The 16,784-nt window shown below is 58.4% G+C and overlaps 1 protein-coding gene across 3 annotated transcripts in view; it reads left to right on the top strand.

Moving 5' to 3' along the window:
• Positions 1–16,784, top strand: part of Stk10 (serine/threonine kinase 10) — a 123,875-nt gene that overhangs the window by 23,849 nt on the left and 83,242 nt on the right. For all 3 annotated transcript variants that reach the window (XM_047557000.1, XM_047557001.1, XM_047556999.1), the window contains exon 2: positions 6,312–6,476. In XM_047557000.1, the coding sequence (XP_047412956.1) occupies positions 6,312–6,476 (165 nt within the window). The remainder of the gene's footprint in view (positions 1–6,311; positions 6,477–16,784) is intronic.

The raw sequence follows: 16,784 nt of genomic DNA, 5'->3' as shown, positions 1-16,784 counted from the left end.
CCAGCCCCAGGGCTCAGGACGGTCCCGTCGCCAGGGCCACCCCTGCAGGCCCCGGAGGCAGGGCCCTGGCCACCCTCCCGCCGCCTCCACCATCCACCAGCGCTCTCTGGGGTGGCGTCCTCGCCGCTTCTGGAAGGTGGAGGCCGCCGGTTCCCACAGGCCTGGCCAAGTTGGACGGGTGGCCACTCGGGCCTGGGGGCTCTCCTGCCTGGGGCTCTCCTGCCTGGGGCTCTCCTGCCTGGGGCTCTGGCTTTTATTTGCTGGCCCGGATGGACGTTGGGGCCAAGCGTTGCCCGCCTGTGCCAGGACGGCCTGCGGCCCTGTCCCCGGGGTTGCTGCCGATCCCGGGAAGTGCTCCCGCCCTCTGCCTTCGTGCTTGGCCATCCCGACGAGTCTCTGGTTCTGAGACTTGGCCGTCTTGTTTGTCGTCGGGCTGAAACTTGGCAGTCATGGACCGGGAAGTGGCTCTCTGCTCGGCAGGACGGTTAACGGTGTGCGTCCCGGCCGGCGGGGTGGCGGCCGCTCTGCGGAGCCATCTTCCAAGGCTGGGGACAGTAGAGGCCCAGAAGTCCAGGTCACCACGGTCCTCTCCTCCGCCTGCAGGACCCGGCTCATCCCTCCACCCGCTGTCCATCCGTCCCCCGTCCCCCGTCGTCCACCCACGACTTTAAAATTCCCCGAGTGTGCCCTGCCACCAGAGGGACGCGGGTGTTGGAGGATAAACGAGGTCTTAGGCTTTGAAGCCGACGCACTGCCTTGCGTCCCCGGGTGGTCCCGGCTCCGTCGGGAAGCGAGGCCCAGCGTCCAGGCTCCCGAGCACCCGGCCGTGGCGTCACGCGTGGGCCTCGAGCGAGGTCCCGGCCTTTCCACCCTCACACCCTTTCTGGGAAGGTGGCCTCTGGGTCTGCGGGGATGGGCGCTGGGCGGACGGACGGGCACCGTGGGAGTCCCCTCCCAGCGATGCTCTGGGGCGAGGCCCACCAGCCCTGCCGCCTACCGGCCTGTGGCCTCCCTCCCGCCTCCTGCGGTCATCTGAATCCCATACCTACTCGCCGCCTCCGCACACGCGCTGTCCGTGCTCTGTCCATCTGTCCACCTAGCCTCCTGTTCTCCCTTCCCACCCAGGTTCACCCTCGCCGGCACTCCTGTCCCCCTAGCCGCCTGCTCAGTGTCCTGCACCTGTCCACCCTGTGTCTGCCCATCTGGCCCACCTGTCCGTCCCATCCTCGCCTCCTGCCCTCTCGTCCGTCTCTCCACGCCCCTGTCCGTCCCTGCTGGTCTCAGCTGGGATCCCTGAGTGCAGGCTAGACGAGGGGTCATGGCCAGGTGGACACTGCTGTGCACGGCGGGGCAGGGTGGCCTTGCTGAGGGCCAGCCGGGCCCCAGCTGGACGGTGAGCGCTCAGAGGGGACACGCGGGTGGGGGTCGGCGAGGAGGGTGCGGGGAACGGAGGCCCCAGCGGGGCAGCGGGGCAGCGGGGCGCCCGACAGTGGGCAGGGCTTCATCTTGTCAGCCACAGGGAGCTGGGGAGGCAGAGAGGAAGAGGCCAGGGGAGGACCGGCAGTGCCCCCTTGACCTCGTGTCACCCCATGCCCCTGCATGGAACCCTGACAGGGAGATGGGCGGTGGCCCTCAGCGCGGAGGCCGCGTCCCCAGGCAGGTCCCCACAGCTGCACTCTGTCCACACCCCAGGCCCCCTTCGGTTCCAGCGGCCGGAACCCTGTGTGGCACAGGGCCCACCGCCGTCCAGTGCAGTGGCAGGAGTGGAGACCTTTGCCTGGCCGGCCCCGTCCTCGGCTCTGACCGGCTGCCCGGACTGTTCCTTGGCAGGTCAGCTGGGAGCCTTCCCCGGCGCCCCAGGTTGCTCGGCGCCCTCGCGGGCCGGCCGGCTCTGCCCCCCTCCCCCCTCCCTTTTTCTTCTTTCTAGAAAAGGAAGCACACATTTCTTTTCTTCCTCCCCTCGTTACTGGGGACTGAACCCAGGGACGCTTAACCACAGAGCCACATCCCCAGCACCCCCCTGTTGTTTTAAATTTTGAGACAGGGTCCTGCTAAGTTGCTGATACTGGCCTCAAACTTGTGATCCTCCTGCCTCAGCCTCCAGAGTGGCTGGGACTGCAGGCATGCACCATCCGTAAAAGACTGGCGTGGTCTGTGGCCTTGCTGGTGACAAGGGCACCCTTCCCCACACCACCCCTGAGTTTGTCACCGCTGTCTGCTTTTGCTGAGTCCCTACATGTGAGATGATCCCCTCCACTCTTTTGGAAGATTCTCTTGGCAGGACAGGGCCCTGGTTGCTGTTTGCCTGTGACCTGTCAGTCACCATGTGTCCTACCTAATTCCCCAGGTCCGGGGTTATCAGCTGACTCCCCTGTGAGGTCTCAGTGAATGTGGCTTTGTTGGTCACGTGCGTTTGTGAGTGAAGGTGACTCGTGTTTAATGTGTATTTCATGGTGAAACTCTTCCATCACTGTCTGCACTCTTCTGGAACACCCTCAGAGATGGGAAGCTCATTTCCTTTTTGGTGGCGAGTGACAGAAGTCCCAAAGGGAGTTTATGGTTTTTCACATATTTGGGAAGTCTAAGGGTAGCTGCCTTCAGGAACAGCTAGCTCCAGGCGCTCCACAGACTCATCAGCACTCTGCCCACCTCCCTCTGGACCTTGCTTCTCGGTCTTGGCCTCATTCTCAGGCAGGCTGTCTAAAGGCGTCACAGGACGAGTTACAGGCCTCTCCAGCCTTCTACCCCATCGCTTTAGCAACCCAGTGTAAAGAGAAAGCGATTTTCCTGATAACTTTAGCAAAAAATGCAAAACTAAAACACAAACAAAAACCCACTCAGGTCCGACACTCTTGGCCTGCCTTGGATCCCATGTCCCCCTGAACCAGGGCTGTGAGGAGGTTCCGCTTGCAGGTTCCAGGTGGGGTCCGTCCCTCGTGAGTCCCTGGGATCGGGCGTGAGAGAGGCAGTTCCCAAAGCCCAGAAGGGGAATGGGTGCTGGCCAGGTCCCCTGCAGCCCCGGCCCCAGGACTCATCTGCAGGGGTCCCTGGCGGCTCCCAGGGCTCGCGCATGCCGTGCAGGCCTCTGCCGTCTCCTGGGGACGAGCTTTCCCAGAGCAGGCGTGGGAGTTGGGGGCGGGCCTCAGGTTCGCTGTGACCCCGAGTTCCACGCTATCGGTTACTTCCTGGGAGGAGGCAGGAGGAACGTGGTGATCCGGAGGCCGCTGGGAGGGAGAGGTAGGCTCCAGGCCTGTCCCCTGCCGGCCACTGTGTGACTGGCTCTCAGGAATCCCCCAGCCCTGAGTGGGCTGCTGGGCCCTCTGGTGGGACAGGGCTGCCCCACCTCCTCTAGGCCGGCCAGCCGGGCACAAGGGGCGGGATTGTGCCCACGAGGTGTCTGGGCCAGAAGACACAGTGGCCGCTGTGTCTCCCCAAGGCTGTGGGCCGAGGCGTTAGTCACTGCTGGCTGGCGGCGGGGGCCGGCAGAGGACCCCTCACCCTTGGCTGGACCCCGGCTGGGGGAGAGATGGACGTCAGAGGCCACAGACAGCCGCTTGTTCTTTGTGCCTCTTTCCTGCCTCCTTAGAGCACCCTGCGCTCCCAGGACCAGCCCGTCCCCACGGTCATCCCGCAGCACGGAGAGAGCGCGCCTCAGTTCCCACTCTGACTGCACAGAGGGGAAACTGAGGCCCAGGCTGGACCACTGCCGAGTTCGCAGGCACCTCTGGCAAAGAAGTCAGGCACCAGGACTTTGAAACCAATTTAACTCCTACCCTGTTATTCATGTGCTGTATGACTTTGGGCAAATGATTTCACCTCTCTGAGCATTGATTTGAGGGGTGGGTACTGGGGATTGAACTCAGGGGCATTCGCTCACTAAGCCACCTCCCCAGCCCTATTTGTGTTTTATTTAGAGACAGGGTCTCACTGAATTGCTTAGCACCTCGCTGTTGCTGAGGCTGGCTTTGAACTCCTGATCCTCCTGCCTCAGCCTCCGGAGCTGCTGGGATGACAGGCAGGCGCCGTGCCTGGCCTGTTTCCTTGTTCTTCCTTTTTTCCCTGAGAGACAGGATCTCACTGTGTCGCACTGGCTGGCTCCCAATTCCTGGGCTCAAGCCATCCTCCTGCCTTGGCCTTGGAGCAGCTGGGACCCCAGGCACGCGCCACCGCACCTGGCCACGAGTTCACTACATGTTTACCATCATGCTTGTGACGGACAGATGTGGAACTTAATCATGGGCATCCAGCGGTGTCCTCTAGGGCCCTCTCTGGCTTCAGGGCATCCGACTTGGTTTCATGTCATGCTCCCTTTGGGGCCAGCAGGCTGGGGTTGGCTTCCGGATCTCAGCTGTTCAGCCATTGTTCCGCGGTTGCTTTCAGGCTGCTTGGGGACAGGCCCCTGCGGAGCCTCGCTGTGGCCAGAGGGGTGCAGGGTTCCCATTGGCCAGGGTGAGTCGCCTGCCTCCCTCTAGCTGTGGGGAGGGACCTGGGTGCCCTGCAGCTTAGCAACTGGGAACAGGATCCCAGGCCCCGGGAGGAGAGACCGGGGCAGACGGGGCAGGCTGGCCGTGCCGGGGGAGGGCGATGCGTCCACGCGCGGGTTCCCCTGGGCGAAAAGTCTTATGCCCCAATAGAGCGGCCGTCCTGGTCTGCAGAGGGGCCGAGTGAGGGAGGGAGTGGGCAGAGCTACTTCCCGGTGGCACAGCGAAGAGGACACGAGGCGGAGTCAGGCTGCACCGAAGCCCACGCTCCTGGTGGGTCCAAGGCCTCTCCGAGCCTCAGTCTGCCAGCCTGGGAAATGGACGTGTGGGCTCACGCCTGCCTTAGTGACTGGTGGGCCGTGGGCCGCAGCCGGCCAGTGCACCTCCCGCGGGAGTGGGCCCTTGGCGGCGGCCGGCGTGGGCACTCTGGCCCGGCAGGGCAGGCCTTGCAGAAGTGCCTGGACCCGGCTCCTGAGCGGCAGGCGAGTGTGCAGACCACCTTGCTGCCACCTGAGACGGACCACCGAGCTAACAGAGGACAAGTGGGGCTCATCCCCAGGGTGGGTGGCACCCGCCGGGCTCCGCTGTCCGCCTGTATCTCCTGCGGCCTCGGCGACGGGCTGTTGCTCCACCCAGGCTTGTAAAATATTTAATTTTGTCCAAGTCACGTTCTGGTCGCCGTTTCCCCTCGCCTCCCTGGCAGCCTCTGGCCTCTGAAATCCGAGCAAGGTGCGGGTGGCTGGTGGCCCATGTTGACACTGGCGCCCCCCAGGAGGCCCGGCCCTGGCCAGCGCTGCCTTTCAGGACGGTGGGCAAAGCAGGTTCGGTCCACTCCTGGGAAGTAGCCCTCACCTCCTCCACCTTTAGGGGATAACGTCCCTTTTCAGGAAACTCGGGCGTAAAGGTGGATTATGGAGGGGCCTGTGCCCTGCTCAGCACGCTGGCTTACCTGGGGCTCCGGCCCTTGCCCGGCCCTCGCCTGGCCCTCAGCCTTCCTCTGCTCTGCGTGAAGCAGCAGAGCCCTGGCTCCTCCTGCAGGTGGGGGAGGGGGGGGGAGGGGAGGGGAGGGGGAGGGGAGGGGGGAGGGGAGGGGAGGGCTGTGGCCTCGTGCCTCCCGACTCAGATGCTGTGCAGAAGCGGAAGGGTCTTTGCCAGCCCTCGGTGGGGACAGAAGAAAACCAAGACATCAGAAGCTGGGCACAGGATGTGTATGAGGAGGAACGGGGGATGGGAGCCACGAAGGCAGGACCAGGCCTGGCCCCTGACCCCGCGGGGCCGGTGATGGAGTGGATGCTGCAGTCTCTGGCCTGGGGGCCTTGGACGGAGGGGTCTCGGGTGTCAGGCGAGGTCCGCCTGCGTCTTCCTGCCTGCAGGCGAGATGATGAGGGCCTGGCCGCTGAAGCCCTCCTCTCTGTGCCCCCTCCAGCCTGCTGCCAGGCTGTGTCTTTCCAGAGTTTTCCACATATTCAGAGACCCCTGAGCATGTGCCAGAGCATAGTGGTCGCTGAGCGGGGTGGGCGTCGTGCGGGGCAGCTCGACCATCTTTGGCACTGCTCTTGGTAGCGCCGTCCCGCTCTTGGATCATTCTCCCGAGAAAGCGTATTGTGCGCTTGTTGTTATTAAGCCCAGAGCCCTGCTCCCGTGCTGACCCGACGTGCCGCACGGGCCACCGTCCAGAACAGTGTGTGTCGGAGCCACAGCGCCTGGTCCCGCGCTGGTCCTGCTCTGCACATCCGGCCTGTTTTCACACTGCGGGGCCCTCTGGCTGCCTTCCAGCGTCCGTTTCCTGCCCAGCATGCCTTGCTGACCTTCTGTGTCTCCGCTTTGCAGGCCAAGAATAAGGAGACTGGTGCCTTGGCCGCGGCCAAGGTCATCGAGACCAAGAGCGAGGAGGAGCTGGAGGACTACATCGTGGAGATCGAGATCCTGGCCACGTGTGACCACCCCTACATCGTGAAGCTCCTGGGCGCCTACTACTACGACGGGAAGCTGTGGGTAAGGTGACCCAGCGCCGGCGCGGCCTGGAGCCCGGAGCGCTGCCAACAGGCCACTTAACCCTGGACCTGTGGGGCCCTGAACTCCCTGCGCATGGTGGGGCCGCACGGCACAGTGGGCCTCCCTGGAGGCCTGGCGCCCGACGCGCTCCGAGCTTCCAGTGCTGCCCTCATGGCTCGGGCTCCAGGGTGCGTTGGGTTTGGGGTTTTTGGGTGAGGAATGCTCCCTGGGTGAAGCCTGTGCAAACAGCCCCAAATCCCAAATCCGAAACACCTGCACCCTGAGCGCCTGGGGTCAGGGGTTCTCAGCCTGTGGGGCCCGGCCATGGAGCCATCCATTCTAGATCAGTCGGGGAGCCTGGCCCGGGGGACAGTGTTGCCTCCTGTTCCAGCACGGCCACAGCTCTGTGGCGCTGAAGGAGGCCAGAGCCCCCACTGCAGCACCGCGTCCTGTGCTGAGCATGGGCAGCCTCTGGCCCCGTCTTCCAAGCTCAGCCTCACCCTCAGCTGGCAGGGCGATCCCGAGTCCCGCTGTGTGATGGGACCCTACCTGCAGAACACCTCCCGGAGCCGCCCGAACGTGGCACCTCTCAGTTAACAAGACCCAAACGTCCCTCTCCAAAACACGTGTCGCCAGGGTTCACATGGAAAACATCGGCTTTGTGTCCCCCAGGTTCAGTACGGCGTCAGAACAAAACAACGTTCAGGAAAGTCTCAGGCAGAAATTCTAGACGCAGGTGTGAGAACCCACAGAAGGGAGCCGGGGGCTGCAGGGTTGGGCACCTCAGGTCCTGCTGGTGCCGCAGCCCGGGGCCTGGGCCGCACGCAGTGGCCCATCACGAAGGGGTGTTCTAGCCCGGTGCAGGCTGTCGCGATGGTGGTTTATGTATAGAGAGGGTTTTACTGTGTTTCACTTCGGTTTTAGGATTTGGTTTGAACCTGAAGAGTAATGTTGTATGATTTTTCCCACTTAATGGGGAGCTGAATACTGGCTTATTATTGCCCCAAATGCCTGGGTTTTAGGAACGGAGCTGCTGGTGCCAAGTGGAGGAATCTGTTCCATTGGAGACAAAGGCTTTCGAATAGCTTTCTGAATGATGACGCGATCTTGCAGTGGGACTTGGTTGTCTGAGGCAAAATCAGTGTAAGAAACATGTACCTGCAGGTCTGTCCGTTTTAAAGGTTCCCACCTGATTCTCTCTTGTCTGTCTGTGTTTTTGTTTGTTTGTTTGTATCCGTTACTGGCCCCTTAAGACATGGCCGTGCTGCCTTGACCTTACCAGTAGCCCTCGGAAGGGGGTCTTGCTGAACGGGCCACCTGTCGGGATAAGCCAGTCTGAGAGAAGGACGGTTTGCCGTAACACAGTCTGGCCGGGAGTGGTTTCTGGATTATCATTCAGTCTTGCCTTGAAGTCGGTCTGTCGGGGTAAAGTGCAGGGAAGACTGTCTGTAAGGACCGATGCAGCTGTGTGAGGGGCCAGAGCCGAGGGGAACCAAGGTGAGGATGCACAGAGGCTGCCTCTGGTGCCAAGGAGAGCGGGACCCCAGAGGAAGGCTTTCAGAAGGACTGAAGTCCTCCCAGCTGCTTCCCAGCCTGGCCCGCGCAGCCGCAGGGATCTCACCGTGGCCAAGGGCACCAGCCCTGAATGGAAAAAGAAATCCCAGGAAAGCTGCCTCCGCCCTGCCCTCCAGCCCCTAGTGGCCTGGGGGTGGAGACTGCTGGCCCTGAAGGTGGTGTGTGACCTGGGGACAGGGAGAGCCTCCCCTCTTAAGGCCTGACAGGACGCCCTGTTGGGCCCTGTTTGACCGTCACTGGGGCAAAGCCATTCCTGCTGTAGCACCCTGGGGAGGCTGGCAGGTCAGCAGCTGCGCCCGCAAAGGAAAACGAACAACAGAAACCGAGGCCGCCGGGTCTTGTAGGCGGCCTCCGCAAAGGCACCTTCAGGGGAGCCTGGACACAGGGCAGGAGAGGGCTCCCCCCGACCCCAAGTGTCTGGCGTAAGAAGCCCGGGGAGCCTCGGCACAGCTGACGGGGGAGCTCCCTCCGAGTCGCTGGCATTGTGATAATGACCAGGGAGACGTCAGGCCAACCCTGCTCCACCCCTCGGTGCCCCGGGAGAGAAATGGTTGAGGCGCAGCTGCCGTATGAGCTGGACTGTCTGATTCCGCTCCTGGGGTGGAATTTGTTGTGTGAATTAAATGCACAGATGACATTCATAAGGACTGTTTCAGAAAACGAATTAAAGAGTCTGAAGCTGGAAAACAGATGTAAGAAAGTTATAGGTATGGAAATATATTTTAGTATGGAAAATTATAAGGTAAAAGAAATGTTTCTGAGCCAGGCACAGTGGCTCGTGCCTGTCAGCCCAGAGGCTGGGGCAGGAGGATCTCAAGTTCAAAGCCAGCCTCAGCAATGGTGAGGTGCTGAGCAACTCAGTGAGACCCTGTCTCGAAATAAAATACAGAATAGGGCTGGGATGTGGCTCAGTGGTTCAGTGCCCAGAGTTCAATCTCTAATACCCCTCCACCCAGAAAAGAAATGTTTCTGGGTGAGAAATTATTTTGTCGGGTAAAGTAATATTCTCGTGCTAAAGTCCAAGATGAGAGGACAAAACTAATGATGTAAGCAAGTGATAGAGTGTCAACGTCAGTTGTGGAAGGTCTGTGGAAGGTAGAGCTCAAAAAGTCTGTATGTGATTAAACTGACTGTAATTAGCTCAGTCAGTCAAAGTTATTTAAATTTTAAGGTACTGATATGAAGCAAAGTAGCATTGAGCTACTGTTATCTGTCAAGGTGGATTTTCTTTTATCTGTTAGGTTTTATTACTTAGGGAAATAAGTCTTAAAGGAATTAGGGTTTGTACCTGTTTTAAAGTCTTTTAAATGATTATTTCCTAACTGGTTAAATAAACAACCCATATTTTAGATTATAACCATATAGTTGACACCCTAAATATATGTGACTAGGTATATTTACACGTCTGAGAACTACATCTGTCTGAGCCTTGTCCCAGGGTTATATAAAAGTTTATGAAATGATAATTTATCTAGGTTTCAGTAACACGGTTCCCTGACTGTGTGAGAGTTAATACTACCCTTTGATTTGCTAGCAGTGCTGACCCACGCAGGGCTGTGAGGAACGTTACCATGCACTCTGGATTCTAAATTTTAAGATAAACTTAGTTGCGGGTAAAGTTTAGGAGAGCACTTTACCAAGTTGGTGTTCTTCAAGCTAAAACTGTCTGCTGCAGTAATCCTCTTCCGATGTATACAGATGTGGTCGGTATTTATTTATGTCATTTAATATTTTATAACTGGATAAAGGTTACTCATTGTCAATAAGTTACATATTAAATTCTGTGTTCCTCTTTACACTGGGATGGAAATCTAAATGTATTTTTGGAAGGTAATGAGGAGAGCCCCATCTGTTTAAAGGTGACACTGTAAAACATGGAAGCATTTTGCCACTTTTTCCACAAAAAGAAAGTTAAACCTCTCTCAGCCTTGATTCATGTTGCCGGTGTAGTTTTTGTGTTGTGCTGGTTGTGAAGAGCCCCCCTTACCTGAGATAATGCTCTGTCTCCCACCTTCCTCTGTGTTAGAATGGCTGCAAGTCAGACTTCAGCTCATTTAAAGTTGTGTTCGGAAGATGGCTTTTTGTCATAAAGATTACTGTGATCTCAAAATAAACAGGGGATATAATATGTAACTAAGAAAATGTTTAAGATTACAAAAATCATTTTTTCTTGGTTCGTAGCTGTTACACAGACTGAATATGTTTTTTGCTCTGTTAATTTCACTTTGTATTTTCCTTGTACACTTTGTAACTGCTGCCAGTTAGTGCTTTGCAGAGGTGCTGCTTCTAAAAGTTAATTTGAGATAGTAAGCCATTCCCGGCAGGACAGACAGGACCTATAGCTGACTTACAGTGCTAATACTGACCCCGACTGAATGAAAGGGGTAACTGTAAAATTACAGACGAGGAAGTTAAAACCCATTACTTCAAGACTGCCGGGACTGGCTTGCTGGAGATTTAAAACCAATAATTTGGAGACCAAAGTCCAAAAAGTAAAAGGGTCAAGGAAAAAGCAGCCAACATTTTGACCTTTGCCCTCTAAGGTCAGCCAGGATGCAGAGAATGAGGGGACCCCTCTCTGCATCTCCCCAGCTCTGGCAAGTCACCCAATCTGCTGATCAGGGAGATGGAGGGGACCCTAGAGAAGAGGAAGCCAACCAGTGCACATTCTGCAAAGAGGAGGGTCATTGGAGATGGAAGTGTCCCTGATGCTTCCAAGAGAAGCCACATATGGTCAGCAGGATCCTGACCCTCCTGGCAGGTGGCACCACTGGTAGAGGAGAGCTAAAGGAGCCGGGAGACTTTGCACACGTCCCCAAGAGTGACCTCTGAGGAATCTCAGCTGACTCTTCAGAGGAGATGGGAAAAGGGTCAGTTTTGAACAACTTGGTCTTAGACACCTGGCAGGAGAGTGTAGCTGAGCACAGTCCAACATGGCCACTTGAAAGGAGAACCAATGGTTCTTCTCTATGTAACTTAAGACGTGCACGTGAGTCAACCCTACCAAAAGTGAGCAAAGCTGGAGGCTGTGAAGGAAGGGCTCTTGTGCAGGAGTGACTAATAATAATGAGCACAAAGGATGCTGGAGTCACAAGTTGGTCCTGAGTTAATTTGAACCTGATCTCAGACCTTCAGATCTTCCTGACCTCCTACATTGATAAATCAGTTTTTCACTGATATGATTTTGAGTTACTGTCCTCATGGTTTTCAGAGACTGACTGAAATACTAATTGCTTTTGTGCTAATTGTTTACAAAAAAGTAATGCTTTGCTGTCTATTGTTAGCTTAGCATGCTCCCTGTCCTACGGATACCTGGTCCAGTCACCTGCCATCTGCCACTGCGAACCTCTGGACTGCTCCGATGCCGAGTGCCCTTAGCTGTCCACGCCCTGCCTGATAGAGAACAAGGACTCTGGGTCACTTCCCCCAACTTTGCCCCCTTTCAGCAAGAAGCAGTTTGGAGATGTCGTGCATTTTCCATAGAGATGGAAAGTAGAAATTGACAGTGGGATTGTAACAGTGCGCACTTCCCGCTCTGGATATGACCCTTGCTGCTCTGCCACCACCACTGATTTTTAAATGGACGCGTTTCCTTCTCTTCCTCTCTCCCTGCTCCTCCCTAGTCTCTCCCTCTCCCTAATCTCAGGGAAACAGGATCCCCTTTCCTCCCCATCCCAGGCAGTTACCTGTCACACACCCACCACAGGAACAAAGGATTTCAGACTTTGGGATGGCTCAGAGAATCTCAGAAATGACTCTCTCCCAAATTAACAAGTGAATCACACCCCAACAGGGAAAACATGGAATATAGCTTTTGAATCACCTCTTTAAAAGCCCCCAGCCCCCCTTGATGGGCAGAATCACCGCCCCTGGGACAGGAGTCCCCTTTGCTCGCAAAGCTATAAAACTTCTTTTTCCTTTTTCTCAAAACCATGTCCACAATATTGGATTGGCACCAGGGACAAGGACTGAGCTTTCAGTAACAGTTCTAGTTTGTATTAGTCTGTTGTCCATTACTATAATGAAATACCCAAGGCTGGGTACTTTATGAAGAAAAGAGGTTTATTTAGTTCAAGGTCATGGTGTCAGCACTGGATCTCTTCAGTTGAGGATATCATGGCAGATGACAGCATGCTGGGACTTGCATCAGAGGGAGAGGTCATGTTGCAAGACAGGAAGCCAGAGAGAAACTGGGGTCCAGGAGAGCTATGTTAGCCCCTTCTGAGAGCCGTACCCCAGGGACCCGAGGACCTCTCACCATTCCCCACCTCCTCTTGACCTCACTCTTCTGGGCCGGGCCTCCATCCAGCGAGCCCCTGGGAGACACTCTCAAACCGTAGTGCAGCCCCCAGAGCGCTCTGCTCTGGGGAACAGCAGGTCCTGTGGCTCACCGTGACAGTCTGGCTTCCTCTGTCCCCCTTCACGGCACTTGTCCAGGTGGCTGCTCCTTTCCTGCGTGACAGGAGAGAGTGAGGAATCAAGAGGCAGGCGGCTGCCTCCTGGGCTGCTCGGCTAGAAAGTGGTTGAGGGAACGGCAGAGAGGAAGGGTCCTTGCCTGACAGGCTGCTGCGCGGGGTCCTGCAGGGGACACCCAGCATCTGCGTCCCTGGTGTCCCTCCGGCAGGAGCGCGCTCATCCAGACCCCCGCCTGGGCGGTCCCCACGCTTGCGGCCCGACAGCCCCTGCAAGGTGTGGCGCGCGTCTCGTGGGTTTGGGTCCAGACACCGCGAGGTCAGGGAAGCGGCTCTAGAACCAGGGACGGGAAGAGGGGTGGGTGCTCCTCTCGGCCGGGGCAGAGGCCCTGGAGGCCACGGGCGGGAGGCCCGAGCGTCAGGGGCAGTTTGCCCTTGTCCTTTTAAGGCAGTGGTTCTCAAAGTGCCGCCCTCAGGCCAGCCCGCGACATCGCTGGGACCTGGACAGACGTGCCAATGGTCAGGCCCACCCGGACCTACCGGATCGGAAGCTGTGGGCGGGACCCGCAGTCCGTGTTGAGGGGCCTCTGAGGAGAGTCTGAGGTTTGGTGGAGTCTGAGCACCTCTGCTTTAGGACAGATGCTCAGGTTTAGAAAGAGGTCAGACTCGGGGGGCCAGGACCGAAGCGTCGAGGCTGATCAGGAAGTGGGAAGAGCAGCGAGGCCAGGGCCCCAGGGCGTGGTGCAGAACTTCACCTGGTCAGGGGAGGCTTCGGAGGAAGGACCCATGCATCGGGTCTTGCAGGAGGCCCGGGAGTCCGCCAGAGGAGTGGAGGAGGGAGGCGGTGGGCAGAGGGCCGGTGCACCCACGTGAGGGAGGAGGCCGGGCTTCTGAGGTTCACGGCCAGAGGGCGGCCGGTCCTCGGTGCTGACTTCCCTGTGGTGGTCTCCGGCCTGGGCCTTGCACGTGCTCCTGGGAGCCAGCTTTCCCTTTGGTCTCTGGCAGAACCAGGCGTGGGCCTCGAGTCTGCTCAGGGACGTGGAGATGAGGACCTGGCTGTTGGCCGAGTGTCCCCGGGCACACGTGCACCATGGCAGCCAGGACCGACTTTCCCCCGGGGGGAGGTTCCTTCTCCAAGCCGCCCCACATGCAGTCGGACAAAATTAGCTCATTTTCTTCCAGAATGTGTAATCTTAGCAAAATCCTTCTAGCGGTTTCTTCACTTCTGCTTTTAAATATCAAATGGTGCAAGAGGATGGGGGGAAAAAAGAGAGAAATCCCGAGTGCTCTAGACCAGCGCTGACCTCGGTAAAGAGGCCGTGGCCAGGCCAGGGTGGGGTGGGGCGGGAGCTGTGCTCATATTGTCCTTGTGGGTGCTGGAAACCTCTGGGGGTCTTACGCAGGGCACGCTGTTCTCCCCCTTGGCCGTCAGTCTGACGAGTCTCTGACTCTCTCCTCCTTTTCCCTGCCTGGTGGTGGAGGAACTGGGTTCGATTCTGGATCCTGATGCCAAATGAGATAATCTGTGGGTCTCTATTTCTTTATTTCTAAAATGATAAGAATAATACAACAAAATCTAGCCTGTAGCATCATCGGGAGACTTAAGCGAGACCTGAAGGCTGGGTACAGGCGCAGAGTGGCTGCCTGGTCAATGCCATCACTCCTCTCCCCCCTCCCTCTGGATCTTTCTTTCCATTTCCTCTTCTCCCTCAGTTTCCTGCAGCCCCCTGCTTCCTGGCTTCTCGGCCTTAGACCTGATGATCTTTTCTGAGGCTTCGGGGCTTCCTTGTGCTCATGTCTCCCTCACACACTAAGAAAGGGAACGACAGGGCAGGTGAAGTCATGGCTAGAGTGAGGGAAGGCCTTTGGTGGGCCAGGCTGCCCTTGGCCTACCCAGGAGACCCAGCACAAGACAAGGTCAAAGGTTGCTCTGCCCTCAGGTGTCCTCTGGTCAGAGGGTTTTTTGCAGCAAGCGGATCTGCTCCAGAGCCTCCGCTGACCCCTGCAGCCAGGACTTGCCCTCATCCTCCAAGGCCCCGCAGCCGAGTCCTCCCGGGCGGAACCCGCTGTCCTGTAGCAAAGCTGGGCATCTCAGTGTGTCCAGCGGAGCCCTGGCAGGGCCTCCCCCTCACCCCTTCATCCCACCCACATCCCAATAGCTCACGTGTTCTTTAGTGTGACTCACTTTCTCTAAATTAAATGCATTTATTTAAAAAGAAACCCCCATATCGCTGCCCTACACGGAAAGCAGGACCCATTTGCCATAAATAGAAAGAAAAGAAGCTAGTTCTGCGGCATCCAAGCCCGACACCTTGGCCAGCCAAGCCTTGGGCCTGGCCACTGCCCCCCGGGCTTTCCCTCAGCACGGGAGCCCTGGTGGGCGTGAGGGGCCCAGACCAGGAGGGCCACCTCCAGCCCTGGGTGCTGGGAGGTGCCCACGCTCAGTCACCTAGGGCCGAGCCAGAGATGCTCTCTGGCAGGGACACTGGGCCAGGCCAGGCCCCGCGGGCCAACGGGGTGAGCACTAGGCTCCTCTTGGGAGGAGGTGGTGGGCTGGGGGTTGGCGGGGTGACGGTGGGGCCAGAGAGCCTGCGTCTGGACCCATGCTCCCACCAGGGTGGCAGCCGGCTCGCCCCTTGTCAACGCTCACCCCTGCCTTCTACTCCGGCCTTCCCCAGCCTTCCCAGCCGCGGGAGCCTCTTCTGCTGAGATGGCTGCAGGAGTCCTCGTGGGCAACCAGGAAACAGCAGCCCCACCCTGGACGCTCGTCCATACCAAGGTCTTGGCCCCGTGGACACCTGGGCGGGACAGGGCTTGGTTGCAGGCCGTTCTTGCATCTGGGGGGTTTGGCAGCATCCTGTCCTCTGCCCATAGGTGCCAGTACCCCCTTCCAACCCCAAGTGTCCCTAGATGATGCCCGGTTCCCCCAGGGCAGGTCCCTGGGCGAGGACCCCGTCTCGCAGCCTCTCAGGGTCAGGTGGAAGGTGTCCTCCATGCCAGAGGGCGGTGAACCACAGCCCCTTCTGGGTGTGGCCCGATGAGAAACGGAGATCCTCACGTCGGGAAGCTGTGAGCCTGTAGTCATTAAAAAAGAGAAGGGGATCTGGGTGCCCTGTCGCACACCTGCGGTCCCAGCAACCTGGGAGGCTGAGGCAGGAGGATGGCGATTTTGAGGCCAACCTAAGCAAGTTGGTGAGATCATTTTTCAAAATAAAAAATAAAAAGGACTGAGGATGTGGCTCAGTGCTAGAGTGCCCCTGGATTTAATCCCCGGTACAGAGAGAGAGAGAGAGAGAGAGAGAGAGAGAGAGGGAGAGAGGGAGAGGGAGAGAGAGAGAGAGAGAGAGGGAGAGAGAGAGGGAGAGGGGGAGAGAGAGAGGGAGAGAGAGAGGGAGAGAGAGAGGGAGAGAGAGAGAGGGGAGAGAGGGAGGGGGAGAGAGAGAGAGGGAGGGGGAGAGAGAGAGAGGGAGAGAAGTCAGAGCGGCGCTGGGCACAGCCTTGGTAGGTGCCACTGTCACGTCAGTCTTGGACACGCCCTGCCTCGCCTTCTGCTCTCCATGGGCCCCTGCGCAGTCTGTCCAGGGCGGGTGTGCTTGGGGACAGGAGAGGGGCAGGACGGAGCAGCAGCCCTGGAGGGAGGGCCTGCTCGTGGAGAGCAGCGGAGCCCGGCTCACTGACACTCCGGAAGACTGTCTGGTGACGGGGGGTCGCTGGCACCCCGGCTCCTGGGAGTGCCCAGCCTGCAAGGAGGGCTTCTGTGTCCATGAGCATGTTCTGTAAAACGGAGCGAAGAAGAGCAGGCCCAGGGCCACAGAGCAGGACTAGGCAGGAGGAGCCCGCTGTCCATCGGTGTCCACTCTGCCCACACCTCACTGACCAGAGTTTCTGGAGCTTGTCATCTGTGCTTGGAGGCCGGTCACTGGTCACTGACAGAGATTGCGTATCTGGCCTTGGAAAAGCCAGAAGTGTAAGGAGAAGGTGACGGACGGAGCGGCCTGGCTGCTGGCCAAGGCCTGGAGCCAACCTGGGGTCCAAGGCAGGAGGATGGATAAAGAGACATGGGGTGTCTGTGGAGGAGGGGACACTTGTGGCAACGTGGATGAGCCCGGAGGACATTGTGTTGAGTCCAGCAAGTCAGGCCCAGAAACGAGTACCGCTGGCCTCGCTCATGTGCAGGGCTGCAGAGTGAGCTCAGAGCTGTGGAGAGGGCGACCAGAGGCCGGAAGTTGGGAGGTCAGGAGGTCGGGGAGGACGGGAGGACGGCCGGCGGCGCAGGGCGCAGGGTGCAGCTGACCAGAGGAGAGCTTCCGAGGTGTCACCG

The sequence above is a fragment of the Sciurus carolinensis genome, chromosome 6 (assembly GCF_902686445.1).
Source record: "Sciurus carolinensis chromosome 6, mSciCar1.2, whole genome shotgun sequence".
NCBI classification, from domain to species: Eukaryota; Metazoa; Chordata; class Mammalia; order Rodentia; family Sciuridae; genus Sciurus; species Sciurus carolinensis.
The sequence above is the reverse complement of the archived record's forward strand: the minus strand, read 5'-3'. Positions and strand labels throughout refer to the sequence as shown.